Genomic DNA, 23,605 nt, shown 5'->3' on the forward strand with positions numbered 1-23,605 from the left:
ATATTTCAAACGTAGAATAAATACAATAGAAATTTAATAAAACTCTGCCTTAAAAATAGGTCATGTTAGGTTCTCTGATGTTCTCTGAGTATTTTATACTACGTAATTAGTATAGTGAAATTTATCTTTAAATTTCAATAATCGTCAGTTCCAAATATAATATGCACTATAACAGCTAGTCCACAACTATCTAAAGGTAACACAAAACCACGTCTTCTCCAAATAGTCCTAGGATGACGTTTTGTTTTTTAGTCTATAATCTTTAAAAAGTTGATTTATATTTTTCTAATTATTATAAATAATACCTCCGCTATTGAATGTCAACCTGTAGCCCAACAATAAATATCACAGTACCTAATATTTTATGAACGATAATATCACATGCATATACAACGTCTAGATTGTTGAATGAAAAATTATTTATATAATATAATAAAGTATCAAACAATAGGCGTCCTATGTCCAATGATCATCATGTCATATATATTATAATTATAATGGAGAAAATCGATTTTACTTTATCGTTCTTCAAGGTACCTATATCGTGGTTAATTAAGCAATTTATTCTTTTATTAAAAAATACATTTCGTTCTTTAAAGTTCAAAGAAGAATATTATAAGACAGTATAAATAGTATAATGTAATACAACTACTGTATATAACACTATTTATTTTATTTTTGTCAGTCCTTTATTGACTTCGGCTACAAAATGTCAATCGCTATATCATTTACATTTTTGTTTAACAATACCTATGAAATATAGGTAACTTGACTAACTTTAGTTTAAACAATCATACTTTACTAGGGTAGTAGGGTATACACATTTCTTCACACAAAATTAATTTTTTGTTTTATGTATTATTATTTATTTTATAAATATTTTATAGCGTGTTGCGTTCAATTTATGTGGTGTGCTATGCAGTTCAATTGGATGATTTTGTTGGCTTATAATTTAATTGTAATTTTCAAATTTTTCATATAAGTTGTTATTTTTACAGTTTGGAATTCTTAAGTTAATCTTTATGTCCATTACAAACCACAATAATTGTTTATTATTATGTTAGATTCTGAATGAAGTGAATAATGTATTCATTTTGCAATGATGTATTTTTTTTTACATTCATAACGTTTTGGAGTAGAAATAATGTTTTGGTTTTTTTACTTCAGCCCCTCTTTGAAAAGGAAAATTCGTCTAGTTGGTACTTTGAGGGGTCAAAAGTAAAAAAAAAAAAAAGGTAGTTTTCAAAAGCGTCAGGAAAACCCCTAAAAAAGTAACGAAAAAACAGGAGTTTTGACGCATAATTAGTTTTCGACAAGATCGATTTTTTCATTTTGCTGTAATTCTATAACGAAACATTTTAAATACTTGAAATTGTCACCAAATTTATAAATCAGCGTTATACATTAACAATTAAATTGTAAAAATATTTTGACTTTTTTTAAGCAATTTAAATTTTCAATTTTTCTAAGTATTTTTTATTAAATGCCTATAATAAAAATTTGGTTACCCAAAAAATCATTAAAATTTAATACAAGGTTTATTATAAGTTATACTTATCGTAGTAAAAAAATCAAAAATTGTTAGTTACAATTTTTGTTTATAAGCATTTAAAGTTTAAATATTTACGAATTATGTCAAAATCACGAAAATTTGCATGGAATTATGAAGTTGAAAATTCATAAAATTGTTGTGATTTATACCTAATGTAAAAAAATCCATAAAAGATTTTCAATAACTTTTTCTTCAAATAACTGAAAAAAAAAACTCCAGAGTCAATATATAAAACATTTTTGAGCGTATAAAATATATTATAATTTAAATATAGGTTATAATATATCCTAGAGTAACAAATCATATCCGTTCAGAATCGTTTTACAATGATACCTGTCGGCTGTCATTGCATTTAAATTTAACACATCCATTAAAGTGATATATTCTTCATCTCTAGTATACAGCAGAGCGATACCCACTTGCCACTTGTTTATTTTATTTTTAAAATATAAAGGTTAGTAGTACAATATATAATAATGTAGAATCAAAATATTTTGAAAATGAATGAACATACCACAGTCTAATAGTGATAATACACTTGGTGAGCTGCTATATAGCTGTATTAGTATACCATACAAGACAACTATTAAGGTCTGAGACATTGTCAATTTTAATGTTTGTCTCTAACGCGCGTCTATAGCAGCGACCATAAATCCCAGTTCAACCGTTTATTACGTTAATGGAAATTACAGCAGTATACCGATAAATTATCGCCAGACTTTATCGTCTTAAGAGCTTTACACACTATACTTATATTTATATATATATATATATATATTATATGAGAAAACTCTTTCACAATTTTCCTCTCATATACTTACCTTATTTTTTCTTTTTCTTTCTATCTCTGTTTCTATTATTCCCTCTACATTATCCATGTACGCCCATTTTCAACACAAATAGATGCGAATGTATACCAAATACCGGTAAATAACTATCCATCAATTCACAAGAAAAATTATTAAATAGATCGTTTTAAATGGATACTTTTTTTATCGTGTACTGAGACTTATTAAATACAAACCTAAACCAAAAAATTTTAAACATAATTGATTTAATAAAATTGTGGTTAATCCATAGATTTCAGGGCAGTATGTGTGTAGACTGCGAATGTACTAAAAAAAGTTATTTTCATTTTGAATTACATCACTAATAAATTATAATCAGTTAAATTTATCTAGATAAAAAATTAATCATCTATTATCTTATTTAGATAACTGTTATAACATTTAAAATAAAATTTTGTCTTTCAAAAGTTGTAATAACCAAAAAATATTAAAAAATATGTAAGTACTCAGTCACAATTTTACTTGATAAAAAGTTTAAATTGAAACGTGTTAAAACGTATTAGAATCTAAGCGAAGCGACAAATGAATCGATTTTACAATGATGTGGGTTTTTTAAATTTTTCTAAATTGATCAAAAATCGTAAATTTTGATAAAATTTAACTAATTATTAAGTTGTTAAAAATTTACAAAACGGTTAACTTTAATAACAAAAGATTGCAAATTTAAAACGAGGTTCCACGTAAGTTGTAATTCTGTAAAAAAATAAATCTAAATACTATACACAGTTTTATTTTTTTAGTTTTTAAGCTCAAATTTGACAAAAGTACATATTAAATAACCAAGAATAACAATTTTAGTCATATTGTTATAATTTAAAAATATTTTTCATGGGTAGGTACTTGAAATTTCTAGAGTAGGTATACTATAAATTCTAATTTTAATAGATAATGTCCTTAATGACTTATTTTATAACTTTATAATCTATTATATATACTAATACTACGAATGAGGTTGAGTTAGTTGGATAAATAATGAATGTGATTTGATTATTTAAAATTTATTTTATAGGTTACTAATTTTTTTTTTGAAATAATAACAATATAATTAACATAGTATAAAATATCCTAGACTGACAAACTGTTTTCACTTAAATTCGTTTTTCGTATACAATTACCTATATTATATCATTGAATTCAAAATTAATACCATCCATTACAGTAACCCAATTGTAACCTACTGTATAGCAGAGCAACATTCACTTACTTAATTAAACTGTTGAAATTCATAAAATAATATTTGTGGATAGATATTTGAAAACGTTCACCACTACTTTGGTCTATTGATATTTACAATAGACATTGGATTTTTCAAAATATTTTGACTAATTTATATTAATTATAGCATACGTCTTTATACGTCGTTACTGACGGTAGTCAGTATTTACTTTTAAGTTACCTAACAACATTAGTATATGATTTAATATTGTAATTATTGCTAGGTATATAATTTTTTTTTTGGAGAAAGGTAGTAAAAATTACAATAGGTATTATTAATAGTAGTATAAATAAATTATAAAATTTCCTTAGAAAAAAAGGATGGATGATTGATTGTTTACGCTAAATAAACACCAACTAAAATTTATTGAAAAAATTTTATACCTATTCAATAATTTCTATATATAACAAAAAAAAGAACTCAAAACTAATGTATTGTTTTTAAAAATTATAACTTTTTCACCGTGAATTTCACAAAAGGCACAAGAATATTTTAATTGAAATTACTTGAAACTATTTGAAATATTTCGTCTACGTAACTACATGTAATTACTGCATTAAACGTCAACGTACATTTTAACGAAAATAAATAAGAAATTTAAGAAAGCTGATCTAACCATTATGAAATTATCTTTTGTAAATAAATATCGTTAAATTCATACCAATTTTATTAACTTAAGTGTTATATCATTGTTTAATATTAATAATATACATTTATTAATAATTCTTATCAGATTAAATATGTCAATACCTATAACGACTACAACTGAGCTTAAATGTAAAAATAGCTAACTACCTACACATATTTTTACTTGCTCATCTTTTTAATCTAAAATACAATTTATTATTTGTTTCAACTCCATAACTGTTGAAAAGAAAAATAACACTTTTCATTACTCTTTGAGTTAAATAATATATCGTCTAAGCGATTATACAGCGCCTTGAAAAAAATCTACTCTGCCTGTAAATGACAAAAATCTACGCTTATATTGATAAACTTTAATAAACAATCCTTAAACTTTTGACATGCATTTCTAGTTGATGTTATCATTTCCTTATTCAAATATAAATACGATTTTATAACTTATAATTTACACTGACAAAATTTTGTCATTGGGGGAAAAAGATAGCTAATAATAATTGTATATAAAATGTTGATAAAATATACAATAATGGTTGAAGAGAACTTAACCTATTTATATTACAGCAAATATTCGTAGTTTCATGGAATTATTTTATTTTTTGAGTTATTTTACTTAAGCGCCAAATAATAATAATAATAAAATAAAATAATATCTATAGTTATTATGTTAACATTGTATACTTTAATCAGTTATGTTAATTTAAATCCAGAAACATAGGTATATGTATATTAAAACTGATTAAAGATTTTATTGTTTTATTGATATTGATATATAATAAGTACATTTGACCGGCAATATATTTTTCATAATACTTGGAGTCTCAAGAAAAAAGTTTTGTAGGTAATAACACCCATGTACTGCAGATATCTACAATTCAAAAATTAAAAGTGAAATTATGAATTTGAATCGAAGATTACAGATTTTTAATTAGAATTTTAATTTTGATGAATATAAGTCATAAGATTTCTTCTATCGTAGTATTTATATTTTATAAGTAGAATTCCCGCGATACATTATATTTACTGGCTTCGTACACCGTTTGAATGAATTAATTACCTAAACAAATAACAAGTATAGTTTTAGAAAATGTAAATGCAATGCAATATAGTATTTCTTTGTTTTCTCGTTTCATCTAACTATGTTATGTTAATTGTATACATATTGCATTAAAATTATATATTTATATCTAATATGTAAAGTACTAAGTAAATATGTATATTTCTACTATTTAAAAGATACTGGGTATTTAAATTGAATATTTAGAAACCCGCCAACGACTCATAAGATAGACTAATAATTTATAAGATACTGTATAGTATACAAATGTCTCTCATTTATATTAAATTTCAATGGTTACATTCGTTTAGTTTTCATACCAGATTGCAGATAGTAAAACTAATATTAATTTTTCATAAGAAGTTATATGTGATTCATGTATATAAAATCCGTTATCCTGAAAATTGATTACATTGCGTTATCATTAAAGTATTAAACATTAAGATATAATTATGAAACACACACGAAGAAATAAGGGTTGCTTATACAGTGTGTTAGTTAATTGGAAAATAATCTAACTTTACCAAGTTCCGAATATTTGAGTGCAACCTCTTTTTTATCATTACAAAATTAATATATGCCATATATTATTTATACATTAAAAAACTGCACTTAATATCATCAGCACTACATATAATGTAGGTACTAAGAGGTTACTGCATTTCAATTCATTAACATACTGTACACTGTATAAGGTACAATAGTCTATAATACTACTGTATATGTTGTAATAAAGACGTTTTAAAATTATTTTTTTTTTACCATTTAAAGAGTTTCCTATGGTAACTTCTATTTTCAAACGAAATCCATTCCTTTTTTTACTATGCATTTTTAATTTTATTATTTTTAAGACAATTTTGATGTATCTAAATCGATATGTAAATCTTAAATCGTTTTCAGTTAACCTTACGAATGTTCGATATTTTTCCCTTCGGTGGTTGGAGTATCATCAAACACGATGCCTCAGTTTTACGTCCGAATCCATGCTTCAGTATACTGTTATATATTTCAGTGGTTTTCATCATCTACGTAATTTATCTCCAATAGTTTCGTAATCAGTAGTCAATCAATAATCCGTCCGGTGGTCGGTAATGGTAACCGTCAGGGGTGTAAGAGGGGTTAAAAATATAGTACGTGAGTTGTACCACAGGGGACATCAACAGACACACATAACCATTTGCAGTGTTAGCGGTACGGTACTACGATATATGAGTAGGTATCTGAAAGGAATACGAGATGTACACGTGCCCGCCGGGCCCAGTTGGCACACCAACAATGTTGGCCGGTCACGGCAATGCGCGTATTTTTAGATGGCCACCGGCTGTTTGCGGGTTGTACGCGGAACCCAAAATTAGAGACACAATTTGTCACGGTGTTGAATGGATAGTATTTGCATACATACTAGTGTGTGCGTGTGTGTTATCACGTTACTACACAAGTTACTGAACTCTACAGGATCCCACAGGTGTGCGTCGTACGCAGCGTGCTCTAATAATATAATATAATATAATATAATAATGCGCCTTGTGCCTACTGCATTTCATAAATGCTTTTTTATTTGATGTATTTGTAAATTGTAACGAACGTTGAAATCGCGTGTGGCTAGTGGACGTGAAAAAATTGTATACATTTAGGACAAAAACCGTATCTAATGAAGAATAATTTAATTTGTTCGCTCGTCATGGTTAATTGATTTAAAGCTCGAAGAATATTATGTGGTGTCAAATAAAATGTAAAAAACCTCATTTCTGACTAGCTTATATTGTGAATGATACTTGGAATATTGAAGAAACAAATACAGAACACTCAACATTAAAAAATCATATGATTAAAATGATAATGCCTGATAACTTTATAATAATTACTATTTTCACATACAGGGTGATTCGTCAAACATGCGCAAGCACCCTTTTTTAATGATTCAGTTATTTAAAATCTGATTTTTAGAATCTTTAAATATACTCGAAGACCATATTTTCAAATTCTTGAGATTTATTATACCACTTAAGGTATTTCCTGTAGTGATACAAACTTTTGTTTTTCAAATGAGATCTCCAATCTTTCACTGTAAATTATTTAGTGGATAATTTTTTTCGAGATGTATTGAAATTAAAATTCTAATCAGTAGTTTTTGAGTTATTTAACTTTGTGTTCTAAGGATAAAAGGTCCGTGGTTTAGGACTTTAGGTTTATAAGATATGTGGTCTATGTTGGATTTGAAAATATTAGTCTTTATAATATTTAATATCAATCTATTAAAATAAATAATTTTTGAAAACGACCTAAATATTATAAATACTAGTTCCAATAGTACGTGTATTTTATACTTTTGTAAAACGATTTTTAAGAACTAGTATCCTTAGTACAAACATTTTAATAACTAAGAAACTACTCATTTGAATTTTTAATTAGGTAGGTACATCAAAATGTTTAAAACAATTATTTAATAAATAATTTACAGTAAAAGGGGGATTCACATTTGAAAAACAGAACTTTGTATCTCGCCACATGACACTCCTTAAGTAGTACAAAAAATCTCAAGAATTTTAATAAATTCTTTATTAAAGGAAAAACGGGAGTGAGAATGATTGGTGAATCGCCCTGTATGTTCATGTATTAAAACATAATATATAACATTATGTGAATCTAATAATTTACACCCTTTATAATTTAAATTGAAAATTATGTTCGTCACATTGATGACTATTTCTTATTAGCGAACCGACGCCATTAATAATTCTGAATAATATTATTATACTATAATATTACCATAATACCTTACAGCATTTCTTCTGGATACTGAAATTATTAAGACTCAGTGGATCATACGCTGTTCCATTGTCCGTGAAATGGAGCAGTGCATCGGTCGACGTCTACTGCCCGAAGATGTCTTTGATATTAATCCGGGGCTGGAGCAGGAGTTCTTCCCAGATGATATGTCAAAGAGAAGTAGAGGCTAGCATTTGGCAGGTTGGCGGAGACCAGTGTTGGTGAGTTGCTGGCCAATCCCTAAATGACGTACGAGTTGCAGCCCGGGCTTATGAGAATTGAGAGGTATGTCCGGGTCTATATAAGAGGTACGTGCGAATTGCGGCCCGGGTTTATGAAAGCTACGTACGAATTGCGACCATACAATAATGTATATAATACATATATACGTGTATATATACATATTGTATACTATATGACTATAATATATAGTATATAAACATTACAATATTACGTATTTTCTAGTATAAATTGTCGTACTTATATTAATATATTTGTCTTGAAAAAAATAAAAGTATTGGTATAATATTTTATGATAGTAATGTCAACAAAAAATATAACATAATAATATTGTTAAATATTATATAAAAATATAACTCCCCATACGCAGTGAACATTTCGTTTATTGTTATGATGTATATCCAAAACCGCATCTGCCAAGTACATAGGTAATAAGTATATATATTATATTATATAGGTTAGCTACGTAGGTAACGATAATTATTACTCGAGCCGCAACTCACCTATACCTAAAATATTATCGGGCTGGAATTCACCGGTCTCCAACACCGTAAACGACAAGTCAAACCGCAATACACCCATAGCCGTGGAAATGATACTCGAGCAAAAGGTGGCTGCAGAGCACGTCAGGCAGCCGAGTGATTGACCGGTTGGATAAAAGTGATGTTTTCTGTAAGTCGAAGGCAAGCTTTTCTGGGTGGTTTAAGTCCCCACTTTTTTATAAATTGCTATGTTTGTGAATAAACAATACAGGAACGGGTGGCAGTATTGTGATAAACAGTTCTCACCTAGATTATTACAATACGGTTTGATAGTGGGTATACTGTAAGGCAACTAGTATTTATTATACTCAATGGTGTAGTAATGTGTTGGGGGGAGGGTGTTTTAGTGTTGTAACACTCTCCGACTCGCGGCCGTATTTATGGAAAAAATGTATTTACCTATAGTGCTTTAGATATATAAAAAATATGTTGTCATATGGTTATTTTATTTCCAAAAAATCTATTTCCGCACCTGAATTTACAATATGTATACTAATGTGTAACAACTATTTTTGGCTCAATTCCCATTGAATAATCTACTATTCAGGTAAACATTACAATTGTAATTTTACCTATAAGATTTTTGGTATCAATATTCACATTCTTGAACTGGTACATAATATATATTATGAGCGAAGATGATGTTTCAAGTTTTAGTGAAATCCGATTAAATAAATGAATAATATATTAAATAGATTGATATTGTCAACACAAGGAAAAGGTAAAATACGCTATAGCGTATTGCGTATAAATTCTCGTGTGATCAATTATTTAACCGTTGGTAAACCTTTGTCGTTTATCCTTGTCATGAGTTATTATCAAATTATAAATTCCATCACAAGAGAACCGGCGACATGGCGTCTTGCCAAATCATGTTTATCTCTCACTCGCTCGTTGACACCATGGGTATCGATTTAGCTTAGCTGTTTGACAAATGAATGAAAATCTGTGGCCTTTTTCCGCTCAGCCCTATATAATATATAGACACATAATTTCTTAAGGGATGTGGTAGGGAGAAGTGGCATAGGTTAATTGAGCCGAAAAGATAACAAAAGCTGTGAGCAGCTTTTCACACCTCCACTCCAATGATATTATTGCACTGAGAGCATTGAAATATAGGGTGGAATATTAAGGTGGTGTTGGTGGTTGTAGTGGTAGAGGTGGTGCTGTAGTGGTGGTGATTTGTTCGTGTGAGAAACGTGTGCCAGACACGCGTATAGGTATAACCATGTACGCCTGCAGCCCCAGTGTCTGGGGGTTAGGTGGGACGGAAATGTATAGCGGAAGATGATATCCTCTCGATCGTAAATTTCCGGTACCGAAATTTCTCTGACTGTATATCTCGGCGCGTTGGCCGCCGCAAACACTTCTTCATAGCTTTAACTTAATGCTCTCCTCGTTGGGTTTGATTCACAACCATTTTGGAGTGGGGAAAGTATTTACACATAACTATATATATTATATACAACTATATACCTACTGTGTACTATACCATATCGAACGCAGACAATAATAGTTTTGGTACATAAGAGTTATGGCCTTATGGGTTCCGAAAATCACCGGATGCCTTTTTCAAACAAAATTTATGACAGGAAAATATTATTACTATTAATTGTAGATATTATATACACTAGATAATATTATAATAAATTATCTACAGGTTAAAACTGTATTTATACACTTTACTAACACTTATTAGTATTGATATATTATTATTTTTTAAGTTGAAGATTTAATCATATTGCTATAAGTCTTCGGCTAAAAATAAATAAATCTAAAATATTACCAACACTAAAAAAATAAATATTAATCTGTCGAAAAAATTCAAAAGTCGAAAATAACAAAAATTGTAACTATATAATGTAAGCAGTATATAAATACATTATGTTTCATATAATACAACAATATGTACAAAATGATCGTGAAGATCTTTTAAAAATAATTAAAAATATAGCCATGCTACTACTGTAGATGTTTTTAAGTATAGTATAAGTATCAAGTATAGTAGAAAAATATCTATTAGCATGCTACAGTTTAAAAGAAATTTAATATTTTTTAGTTTCTGTTTTTGTTTTGATTTTTGATTTATGTTTCTATGGCAATAAACAAAACTTTACAAAAAAAAAATTGAATCTCCAGCCCAAAAACATATTTATGTTAATAATAATATTATATTAATTTTTCAAATTCGATCATTATTTATTATTTATTAAAATTAATTTTCATTAATTATTATGGCATGCAATTATATTATTATAAATTATAATTATCAAAATATCTCTTTTATTGTAGTGTAGATACATTAATTGTTGCATTTTTAAAATATTACATGATTTCTAACCAATACCTATATATTACCAATTCTGCAGTAACAACGTATATTTAATATATAAATTTAACAGGAAACGGTAATCAAACAATTATCGCATATGGCACTTATAAATTATATAATACAAATATGTGTAATTATGTGATTATAGAAAAAAAAAATATGAATTTAATTGTGTTGTGACTTAACATAATACACTTATTAATTATTGAGCACATAGTGTGAATTGATCTATGATTAAAATTTAAAAAAAGATCAATATCTCTTTTTATTTTTTGGTTTTTAAAATACTTCATTTAAGTTAGGTTTTTATATTTTTATATTTTAGATTCTGAGCGGAGCGATGAATGTATTGATTTTATGATGATGTGTGTTTTTATTTTTATTTTCATTTTTTTGTGTCTGTCATCACGTTTTGGGGCAGTAAAAGTGCTTTAATTTTTTACTTCAGTACCTCATTAGATCAGAAAGTGAATCTAGTTGATACTTTAGGGGATAAAAGTAAAAAACTTTTTTCTAAATAATCGGGATAAACAAACTAAAAATTAAGGGAAAAACGGGAAATTTTACGCACAATCAGTTTTCGACAAAATTGATTTTGGTTTTTGATGTAACTTTAAAAAAAATGACCATAGATACATGAAATTTTCACTGAATATTTATATAAATATATTCTATCCACCATGCGATTTTCAAAAATGTTCGACTTAAGTTGAATTATTCATAGGTATTTGCAATTTTCGATCATTATTAGTTTTTTTTTAAATTATTATCGATAAAAATTTATTTGCTGGGTAGAAAGCTTGAAAATTTAATACAGGACTCTTAACATATTGTTACAATAGCAGTTGAAAAATAAATAAAATTCAAAGTCACCATTTTTTTTATAAGCATTCAAAGTTTGAATTTTGACAAAATACGTAAAAATGACAAAAATTCGCAAATTATTTTAATCTAGAAATTCATAAAAAATTTTGTTTTTAAATCTAAGACTTAAAAATTTAACACAAGGGTCTTTACAAGTTTTTCAATCTTTATCACAAAAAAAAAAATTCCACCGGAAATTCAAACTAAATTTTTATGAGCATTTGAAATTTAAATTTTTACAACATTGGATTTTCACTTTTAGCGATTTTCTTATTTTGGTGTCACTCTAAAACAAATGACCGCAGTTACTTGAAATTTTCACTGAATGTTTATATAGGCATTTTCTATATTTGAAACAAATTTCAAAATATTTCGACTTAAGTTGAACTATTCATAGGTATTTGCAATTTTCGATCATTATTAGTTTTTTTTAAATTAATATCGATAAAAATTTATTTGTTTGGTAGAAAAGCTTGAAAATTTAATACAAGGCTTCTAACATATTGTAACAATAGCAGTTGAAAAATGTTAAAAATACAATGGCATTATTTTTTTTTATTAGCATTTAAAGTTCGAATTTTGACTAAATACTTAAAAATTACGGCAATGTTCAAATTATCTTAGATAAAAATTCATAAAAGTTTTTCTTTTTAGATCTAAGATTTGAAAAAATAAATACAAGGCTACTAACAAATTTTTACAATAGCAGTTTAAAATTAAAAGAAATACTTAGACACAATTTTTTTACAAGCATTCAAATTTAAATTTTGACAAAACACGTAAAACTCGTGAAAATTGGCAAATTATTTTAAGCTAGAAATTCATAAAAAAATTTCCTTTGATATCTAAGATTTGAAAATTTAGTACAAGGCTCCTAAAATATTTTTACAATAGCAGTTGAAAAATAAAAGAAATACATAGTCTCATTTTTTTTTTACAAGCATTCAAATTTTAATTTTAACAACATACGTAAAAATCGCCAAAATTCGCAAATTATTTTAAGCTAGAAATTCATAAAAAATTTTCTTTTTAAATCTAAGATTTGAAAATTTTTAATAATCTATGATATATCCTAGACAGATAATCCGTCTCCGCTTAGAATCGTTTTTCGTATACAATGATATAATATCATTGGATTCAAATTTAATTCCATCCATTACAGTAACCCACTTGTAACCTACTGTACAGCAGAGCGACATCCACAACTTATCCGCTTTTTATATTTTAAATACTCATAATTCACTTGAAAAATTAAATATTGTAAAAATCCAAAGAGACAACCAACGCATGTCCTAATCTTAAAGTTAAAAATAGGTTAGGTAAAAATCCTGTAATATATGGAAGTAAAAGCAGAAGTAGAAGCTAACAACACAACATTGGTTTTTCTAATCTCAAATTTGATAATATATTTCATTATAATTTATTTTCATTCCATATGGTATAAAGAAGATATTAAGTAGGTACCTATCTGTATAGCTGGTATTTAATTTATTTATTCAAATTCTATTTAGATATGAGTATGATAAATAATAAAATTAATATTGTATTGATAAAATCAAAAACTGTTCTAAATATGCATGCCAGTAAAAAAGATAAATTCTTATAGTTTAAATGAATTTATTTTAATGGCATTTAACTGATATAATTCAAGCAATAACCCATTTTTTTTCTGTTATAATTCATTCATCAATGTTACTACTTGTATTTTTGATAAGCCAAAAATGTCATATGCATAAATAAATAAATTTATCAACCTAGCCTATTTAAATTCAAAAGGTAAAATATATAATCTATTTAATTACTTTTGCTTGTAAAAAATTTTGATATTAATATACTTTAGTTGAATAAATAATTCCATAATTTTGAATATTTTCCACCAAAATGTCTAAATAATAACATAAAAATATTGCGTTTATTATCTCGCTGGATACCTCTACATTTTAGTAACTACAGGGTAAAATAAATAACAGTATTTTCCAACACCTCCGGTACATAATTGCATTAATACTTTTCAAGAATTGTAAGAGAATATTAAAAGGGATTTCCGGTCTTTTTGAATGTCGCTAGTGAAAACGTATCTGACACAACCACTCCTCTAGCGCATATTTACGTGTTATAATGTTATCACGAGAGCATTATTATTGTATATTCATGACTAAAATAGAATTCCTGTATAGAGCTAAAAAAAAATCAATATAAGCAAGCTTTTTATTACAACCAGCATTTTAAATGTTGACTAAAAATGTATACTTTACTTTGATTTATGTTTTCGTAGTTAATACAAATTTGTATATTATACCTACATATTATATTTAAATTTTGTTGATATTCGTTTAGTGACAAAATGCTTTATTAATACATATTTTCATATAAATAAATCATTGAAATCGATGGATTTATACTTTTCAAGGAGTATACCTCGTCATTGAGTACGAGTAGTTAACTGTAATTTGTTAAATGTAATGATAGTTCATTGTATTAGGTATACGAAAAAAAGATTCTGGGCTAAGGTCACGGATAAATTAGCCTATAAATTATATTTATATAATTATTATAAGTTATTCATTATTATAGTATTATATTGAAGGGATTGGCAAACTGCGGATTGCGAGCTACATGTGTCTCTTTTAATCTTAAGTTGAAGCTCTCGAGCTCCACACATAAAAATTAATATTTTTATGTTCAAAAAAAATATTTTATAAAATAAAAAAACTATATTATTTTAAATATTATTATTATTTTTTTTTTTTTTGGAAATATGAAATAATACATTATAAGTTATAACTATAACTATAACTTACTAGCACCAACATGGAGCACAGGTTATTGTAGGAAAGGTAGCCCCAGCCTATGTCTTTCTGAGAGAAGTGGTTTACTTCGAAAAAAATTTGCTTATTATTTTTTATGAAGGCATGGAGAGTGGTAAATTCAATTACTTTTAAGTTATATTGTGAACAACTATTATATTATAGTATTACTATAATACTCCCTGTCTTTTATCAGCCAAAATAAATAAATCAAACCACGGCATGGTTTGTTAGATTCTTTAGCTACGTTAAATAAAAGGTTATTTATCTGATAACCTATGTTTTTCAAAAAGTACTTTTCTTTAGAGAAGGGGAATAGAATCTGCAAAATTGAATTGCACTGTAAAATTGTTCAAAAGCAAACATAGCCTCGGGAAAATGGAAGTATGCTTAAGTATTATAAGACTACCATTATAAAATAATTTTAAGCCTACCTAATTTTAGAAATTATTAAAATAAATATTAGCAAATTAAATAAATATATAAAAATACCTTATTAAAGTCTTTTGACTCACGATCGTGACTTTAATTTTAATAAATTTCTTATCTTTAACTATTTATGACATTAATGTACATCTACCACATCTATATAATAAATTGAAATAAGTCATTACTGCGATAAAAATGGGCATCACCCATTTGCGCCAAAAAAAATTATTTCGTTTTTGGTACAGCTCAATTGCGCCAAAATAAAAAAGATATGTTTTTTCAGACAATCCATTTGCGCCAAATTTACCTGCGTAAACATTTTAAATTAACGTCTTGGTTATTTCTTATATTTTAAAGACGTCGTGTCTCTAACGTATAGTAAAGTTATTTTTTTTAATTTATAGATTTTAAAGCTTTGTATATTATTGCGTTGAAAGATAAACAAACAAGTTTTATATCAGTTTTATTATGTTGTACGATCTGGGTACTCCGTTACCGGATACAGGTATCGTTATTCGTCAAAAGAACGATCGCAGTGTGATTTCATCAGTAATTTTTTCTTTTTAATTCATTATTAATGATAATTATTTGAATTATAAAATTATAAGAATGGAGTTCACGACAAGCACAAGAGGGAAGAAAATGGTTGTTGAAAATGGCCATAAGTATATTTTAGTGTATATATCTTCAAAAAAATGTTGAACGGTGGCGTTGTTCAAATAAAATATGTCCAACAAAAATATTAATTCAAGGTGGAAAAATTATTAAAAAGCATGGTATGTTGCAAACATTAATTTTTATTTTAATAAAATGTGTTAAATGTAATATAAATATAAATTCACCTAAGTAATATATTATAAAGCAAATTATATATATTAATATATTATTATTATATATTATAATCAATAAGAAATATGTAAGTACTATTAACTATTATTACTTATTTGTTATAAATAATAGTAGTTAAGTATATAGTTTTTAAAAACAATTTGTATTAAATCTAATTATTGTTTCAAAAAAATGTGTATTAATGATTATTATTTAAAAAACATTCGTATAATTAACTATGATTTAAATACAATTATACTAATTATTATTTGAGAAAAAATATATTACTTAATTATATAATTTATTATACCAGGTAAATTTGACGCAAATAGGCTGTCTGAAAAAACAGACCATTCTGCCAGCTATTATTTGGGAATCATGTAAAATTTTTACATATTATTACCACTATAAATTAATATACCACAATAAAATAATGATAATACCTTAGTGGCTTAGTTGAATATAGGCACAGTAATTTCTTAAATATTGCACAATTGCATATCACATATCTATTATTATATTTAAATATTTCGATATTTCAAATTAAAATACAAGTAAAAAATTATATTGCTTTAAAACTATATATTATAATACAAGCATAGGTAACGTTTTAAACAGTTACATATAATTGATTTCCAAACTTTTTGTGGGAACGTCTTTTGAAGGAAACGGGAATTGTACCTACCTTTTTCGTTTTTGGCGGAAACAGGTAACTCTTAATTCAAGAATAGTAAAGCAGCGAAACGCGTTTGATTGAAAACAGACAATTTGATTTTATGCCAAAGGTTCCTTTTAATATTTTGTTAGAATTTGTTTTATATAATGCGATCGGAAAACAAATACAATTTATAGATGGTGCTGAATTTATATCTAATTATGTGTACCTATATGAGTAGTTTTTATGTATATATAGGTATATCAATGCATATCAAACAAAATATTGCATAACAATATAATTATTTATTTGTTTGTGGTGAATAGAAGGGTAATAAATTAAGGATGACTACTGGCATACATTTTATTAACATGCCAATGAAGAAAATTCTTTAAAATGCATTAAATTATTCACTTAATTATATCAAATTATAATTATTGTTTTAATTAATTTAACCATAGAACGCATGTATTATGATATAGCTGCTAATATTATGATAATATTTTTTTCATTGGAAGATATTCCATATTAAGTTTAAAATTATGAAAATCAGAAAATGAATGAATACATAGAACGTATACATAATTTAATATATATATATTATATTTTACATAATCTAAATTACATCATATATTAGAAATATTATTTTTAATATTTTACCAATAACTCTTATTAAAATATTTCAGTTTATTTTATTTTTTGAAACATTATCCTAATTTATATTCTTATTATCTTGTATGCATTATGGCCAATATGTGCTTATATCTAATACATAATGCAGATATAAGTCTATAATGAAATGCAAAGTTTATTATAAAACTAGCTGAGTTAAACAAGTTTCTAGAAAAACAAAATAATATAATATTTACTCAAACAACCATGGAGTATCATCATAAAAAATAAAGAAATGCTTTATATCCACGTAACTACAGTAGGTAGGTACCTTTTCTGTATTCACATAGCGTGCGCATCCTTCCGACAACGATGAGGTCTATGTTCGTCAATGGATTTCAAACGCCAAGGCAATTGCTACGGTTCACAGCAGGAGCTTTTCAAAACTTACCCCACACTTCGTTACCATTAGTACTTTCTGTATAGCCGAGACGTCAAAAAAACCTTTCCCCTCCGGAAACTGTTTGCGGCTTTTGGCTGACCCTACCTTCAATATATTCGTAGCATAAAACACACACACATACCTGTATATTATATGCTAATGTATAATGTACACGTGAGTATATGTGTTATATTTACCTATTTATAAGAAAAACTATAGTGTACGATGTAGGTACTTAAAGTTTATACGATAGTCATTTGATTTCTATAACATTAATTAAAATGAGTGGTTGATGCGTACATATTTATGTACTTGAAAACAATATTTAAAACTATATAAAAAGACTTAAATTAAAAAAAATTAAAATTAAAATGTAAATATTAATTAGCAACTCATAGTTTACAAATATTTTACAAGTTGTAATAAACCTAAATATTATTTAAATTATAATTACTAATAAATGAATAAGTTTTGAATTTTATTTTAAACATGTGTTTGACACTAATTAATAATTATATTAATTGATTACATTGTAACTAATAGTCAAAATTCTTATTTTCTAAATGAATCAAAGTAAATTTAATGTATTACTTAAGAAGTTGTGTAATAAATACGAATTTACACACAAAAGTCACAAACCTTTTTATGTATTAGAAAACAGTTTTATATTTTATTTAAGAAAAAACCTGAATTAAATTAAAATATTAAATGAATGGCCGTTGTTCTATTCATTGAAATATTTGATTTTTATAATATCCATAAGGTAGTTGGTACATACTTTCTGACTAGTTTTTCTCATACTATACACAATTTTGGGGTATTTTTATTTTTAGATAGTGAATACCTGCAAAAAAGTTTGATGCACCCGGTAATAAGTACCTACAATTTAGGGATTTCACCATACTTATCAAATATTATGTACTATACAATGCACGATGTACAACATAATGATTTTCTTCAAGTGTTTTCTCAAAACAACTATCGAAAGAATAAAGTACCTAATCGAATTATTAAAATTATATTATTCAATTTAATTCTTCATACAATTACATATTGGTACTTAATACTTATGGTTGTTTGCTACTTCAAAGGTACCTAGTTACGTTTAATGTTCTTTTTAATTTTATCATCTCGAGTTTTAATTTTTAAAAAAAATTCCTGAGACAGTTTTAACATATTACGTTATTATTATTAAATATATCTTTAAGGTGAGGATAAAACTTAATCATTGTCCTAAATATGAATATAGTTTATGATAAAATCATAAGTCAAGAAGATGATACTACACAATAAGCGTTTGAATAATATTCTATAAAGATAAAATATTAATAATGTTAACTTATAAATTAAAATCTCAATTAAAAAAATACAAACATGCCAAAATATAATATCGATGTAAAGCAGTATTGTGTTATAAAATATAAGGTAATTTATCTGACTGCTATCCTTTAACTTACAAACATATTGTTTTATTAAAATACTAAGAAAATAAAAATGTATTATTTATTTTTAAATTAATCAACTCTATGATTAAAAAAAAAAACCTCAAACAATTTCACCAGGTGATTTACACGTCATATTATATCGATATTTACCAGTACGCATTCATAACCAAGTCTATACCGAATTATTAATTTCATATTTTATTGTTAATAAAATCAAAGTAGCTAGAGTTTATTTGCAATGTTTTATTGATTTTCTTTAGTAGGCTAATTTAACTTTGATTTAATTTACATTATAGGTACTAATAACTTAGTAAATATTGTATTAGCTATAATTTGAAAAGCATAAAGTAGGTGTATAATTAACAATAATTATAAAAAATAATTTTTAAAAACGAATTTCTCATAAAACCAAATACACTTATAAGAAATTTATTGTTTTCGAAGGAACTATAAATATATTATTTAAATAGATATTTATATTACGCTATATTAGAAAATGTGAACTTTTATCCCCATACCTATATTTCGTGTAATAAATAATGACTGTCTTTTATGAGATGCACGACACTAAATAAATTGTATTTTTTTAAGTTTCCAATTGAATTATTGGTTCTAATAAGTAATATTCATAGCTCAGGTACACATTTACGCAGTACCTATACTAACTATTAATTATAACCTGAATAAATTAAATAATTTATTAATCACTATTTATTTGTCGTTTAAAACAACGAAATCGACGTTTCCGTTCAATTTAATGTATTTTAGACTAGTTGTTTTTACTAAACATATGTTGTTAATGTATACCTAGGTCTTAAAATAAATAAGTATAATAATATAATATACCTAATAAATACTAATCAATAGAAGTATTTTTTTTATTTTTATTTTTTTATATATATTAGCTATTAGTATAAAACTATGATAGCTCAACATTTACAGTCTGGAAGTATATTATAATAAAGTAATCATAACCATATCATTTTACTCTTTTGTAATTTTATGTCAGTATTTAAAAATCAAATTTTTTTTAAATAAATAGGTGAATTAAAAAAATATTCGGATATAACTTAGATAATCATACTTTCGACTAGGTATGGTGTATCTAAGATACCTAGGATAATCTATCAATAATAATTATTATAAGATAACATTCTGAACTGTGGTAAATTAAACTTGACTCACCGACGACTTTGCTCCACTGTGCTTGTGGTCTCCATTCTGGGAAATGTTTGGGGAACCGGTCACGGGTCCAGAACGTGCGTATCACTACCCGGTACCTGGCAAGCTTGTCTGGCGAACACGACGGGGCCCCGATGCATCGACACACAACGACTGCGACTAACGTGCATGCCAATAACCGTTGGACAGATTGCATATTGCAGTGGTGTCGTCGTCGTCGTCTTTCTGTCTTTATAATAATTTATTTGTATAGTATGCGTTGACGGACGGATAGACAGGTGGACGGCGGCGTCAGCGGTAGCAACAGGCGTGTCGATCAGCCCGTGGACAAAAGCTTACTAACCAACAACCATCGCGCGTCGTCGTCATCGTTTGTCGCTGCCGCCGCGCGCCGCCGCTGCAGCCGTCGCCGTCGCCGTTGACGACAACGCCGGCATATCGGACGGTAGAAACAGCAGCCGGCCCGCCGCGCGCCGCGACACCGCCACCAACGTGTTGATTTTAAAACCAACCCCCCTCATCGTTGTCCGCAACCCACCACTATGCCACACTCGCCCGCCTGTCCACTTGTCCAGTGCTACCACTGTAGGGGTGTAGGACCTCACCGTGCAGTCGGAGACCATTCGAAACTCTCCGTCGTTAGTGGACAACACTAAACTCAACTGTTACATATACCTTCTAAACAAATATATATATCGCAAATATATAGCTGCCAGAAAAAGCTGACCCACCCTATCACAGAAAAAAATATCTTGGATTCTTGATTTATAACAAACTTTAAAATTTTTTTTTTTAACACTCAAGTTTTAAATACAATCAACTACAACTGAACTCTAGCAGTAAGCTGAGCAGGACTCAGGATGAGTAGTTATTGAATATTTTTTAAATTGAATTAAACTGATTTTAAGGGAACCAAATACCACTCCACTCAGCTCATTTAACTTTAAATACTAGTAAATTCATAATAGCTACGCCTGTCCTAATTTCGGTTTGAAATACTTAGAAAAAATACTCTGCTTTGGAATATGAAATTAAAACTGTATGTAGTCATACATAAAACTAAAAACTAAGGATGATAAAGTAAGCAGGGAAGTGGATGTAACTCTGCTGTACAGTAAGTTACAAGTAAGCTGCTGTTATGGATGGTGTTAACTTTGAATTCAATGATAAAATATTAATCAATGTATATGAAAAATGATTCTAAGCGGAGACGATTTATCAGTCTAGGATATTTATACAATTTATAGTATACAATAGGTTTGGGACTTTTTTTTAACTCGCGGGACGCACTATTTTTGTAAATGTAATATTGTAAAAAATCGGGATATTGACGTTCCGCTTTATTAAAAAGCGGGAATCGGGACTAAAAAAATAATTGTAAATTGATTAGGTATCTTAGTATCTATAATAAAGTAAAATTATTAATATTCTTATACTAATACAACTGATACAAATTAATAACAATATTATATAACACAAATTCATAATATTGATATTAATGTATATAATAATAATATATAATATACATTTAAACTAATGGTATTTTTTAGCTGATCTTATTTTTTTCAATAATTTTTTTCCTTTGGGAGTATCCAAAAACTTTCTAAACTCTTTGCAGGTTTCATCAAAATTAGTTTTTAGGATTTATTCAGCTTCTAAATTTTGCAACAATAATCTGTTTCGATCACTTCTCCACGCAGTTTTCATTAAGCTGAAAATACGTTCTGACATCGCATTCGAATGTGGTATTGATAATACATAATTAATAGTTTTTTCAAGGTTAGGGGCATTAGTTTCTTTTAAAAATTGAACCCATTTTTTATTAGATGAGGTAGTTTCAAAGTATTATCTGATGCATACTTTACCAAAAATAACTTTAACTCTCTTATTTCTTCAAACAAAAAATTTTCTTCCATTTTAATTAATAATGTGTCTGCTACCTTTGTAATTTCGTGTATATTTATATTTTCGTAATTTTCTGTACTTAGTTATAAACAACGAAATAACTGTAATTTATTATTTTCGAAAGGAAACCACTTATCCAAATAGGAAATACATTGATCATAAAACATATCAGCCTCGTCTAAAAGGCGTTTTTTTTTTTATTATTATTTTGAGCTCCTATTATTGCAGAACGAACTGTAGCAGTAGCACCATAAAACTTTTCTTTTTTTCTTTTAATTAAATCATTTCTAAACTTTTCCATAATATTATATAGATCAACAATTAAAGATTCACTCAATTCAAGTTTCATTATAATAGAATTGAATAAATGACCGATATTTGCCAAAAATCCCAAATAAGCTTCTGCTAGTTCATGGTTAAAAAAATCAGACAATATTTTTGAAGTATTTTCTTGAGATAAAAAGTACGATTTAACCGGTTCAAAATTTTTTATCAATCTTTCGACAGCTGGTATTAAACTTAGCTACCTAGTTAGAACATGCCTTAAAAGTTCACTTTAGGGTTCACCTTAGACTCCGTGTAACCAATCGGAAAAAGACTTCAGGGAGGTTGTTTTTTTTGTAGAATTAATGAACTCGTTATAAGATTTTATGATAATTATTTCTAAATCAAACGTCAGTACTTTACAAGCATATTTCCCCATATTGTGTAAGTCTTACACTGTAAGATATGACAAGGGTACCCAATTCCCAAGATTTTCGAATTTTTTTTGTAATTCAACAAGTACACTTTGGTTTTTACCAAAATTAACTGGTGCATTATCTACACAGTATCCAGTAACGTTCTCAATAATTAATTTATGTTTTGTTATATTATCCAAAATAGAATTAGCAATAGAAGTTGATTTTTCACATTCTAGTGAATAAAATGAAAGAAGCTTTGTACATTCACCTACATCTTTTTTAAAATACCGTACTAAAAATGGAAATGTTTTAATATTTCCTTTATTTGAGGCGTCAGTTGCTATAGAAAATGGTCGATTATTTTTAAGATCGTCTAAAACTTGTTCTATACTATATGGTGCTAAAACATTACTAACAATTTTGGTGACCTTTTTTCTACAACATCGATATTTTGGAGTTAATTTTGAATCAGGAAATAATGAATGAAATAATGTTCCAGCACATTCGGCCGAGTTATAACTATGTGCGTGTTTAACAGTATGGTAAATGAAAGCG

General features: G+C 27.1%; 1 protein-coding gene across 1 annotated transcript in view; it reads right to left on the bottom strand.

The window, feature by feature from the left end:
* Positions 1-20,819, bottom strand: part of mspo (M-spondin) — a 161,411-nt gene extending 140,592 nt beyond the window's left edge. Inside the window, exon 1 of the mRNA XM_089222453.1 lies at positions 20,466-20,819. Coding sequence (XP_089078579.1) covers positions 20,466-20,658 — 193 coding nt within the window. The 5' untranslated portion in view covers positions 20,659-20,819. The remainder of the gene's footprint in view (positions 1-20,465) is intronic.
* Positions 20,820-23,605: the final 2,786 nt, after the last annotated feature.

This window comes from Diuraphis noxia, unplaced genomic scaffold, assembly GCF_037042655.1.
Source record: "Diuraphis noxia isolate RWA-SAM2 unplaced genomic scaffold, SU_Dnox_SAM2 contig0003, whole genome shotgun sequence".
NCBI classification, from domain to species: domain Eukaryota; kingdom Metazoa; phylum Arthropoda; class Insecta; order Hemiptera; family Aphididae; genus Diuraphis; species Diuraphis noxia.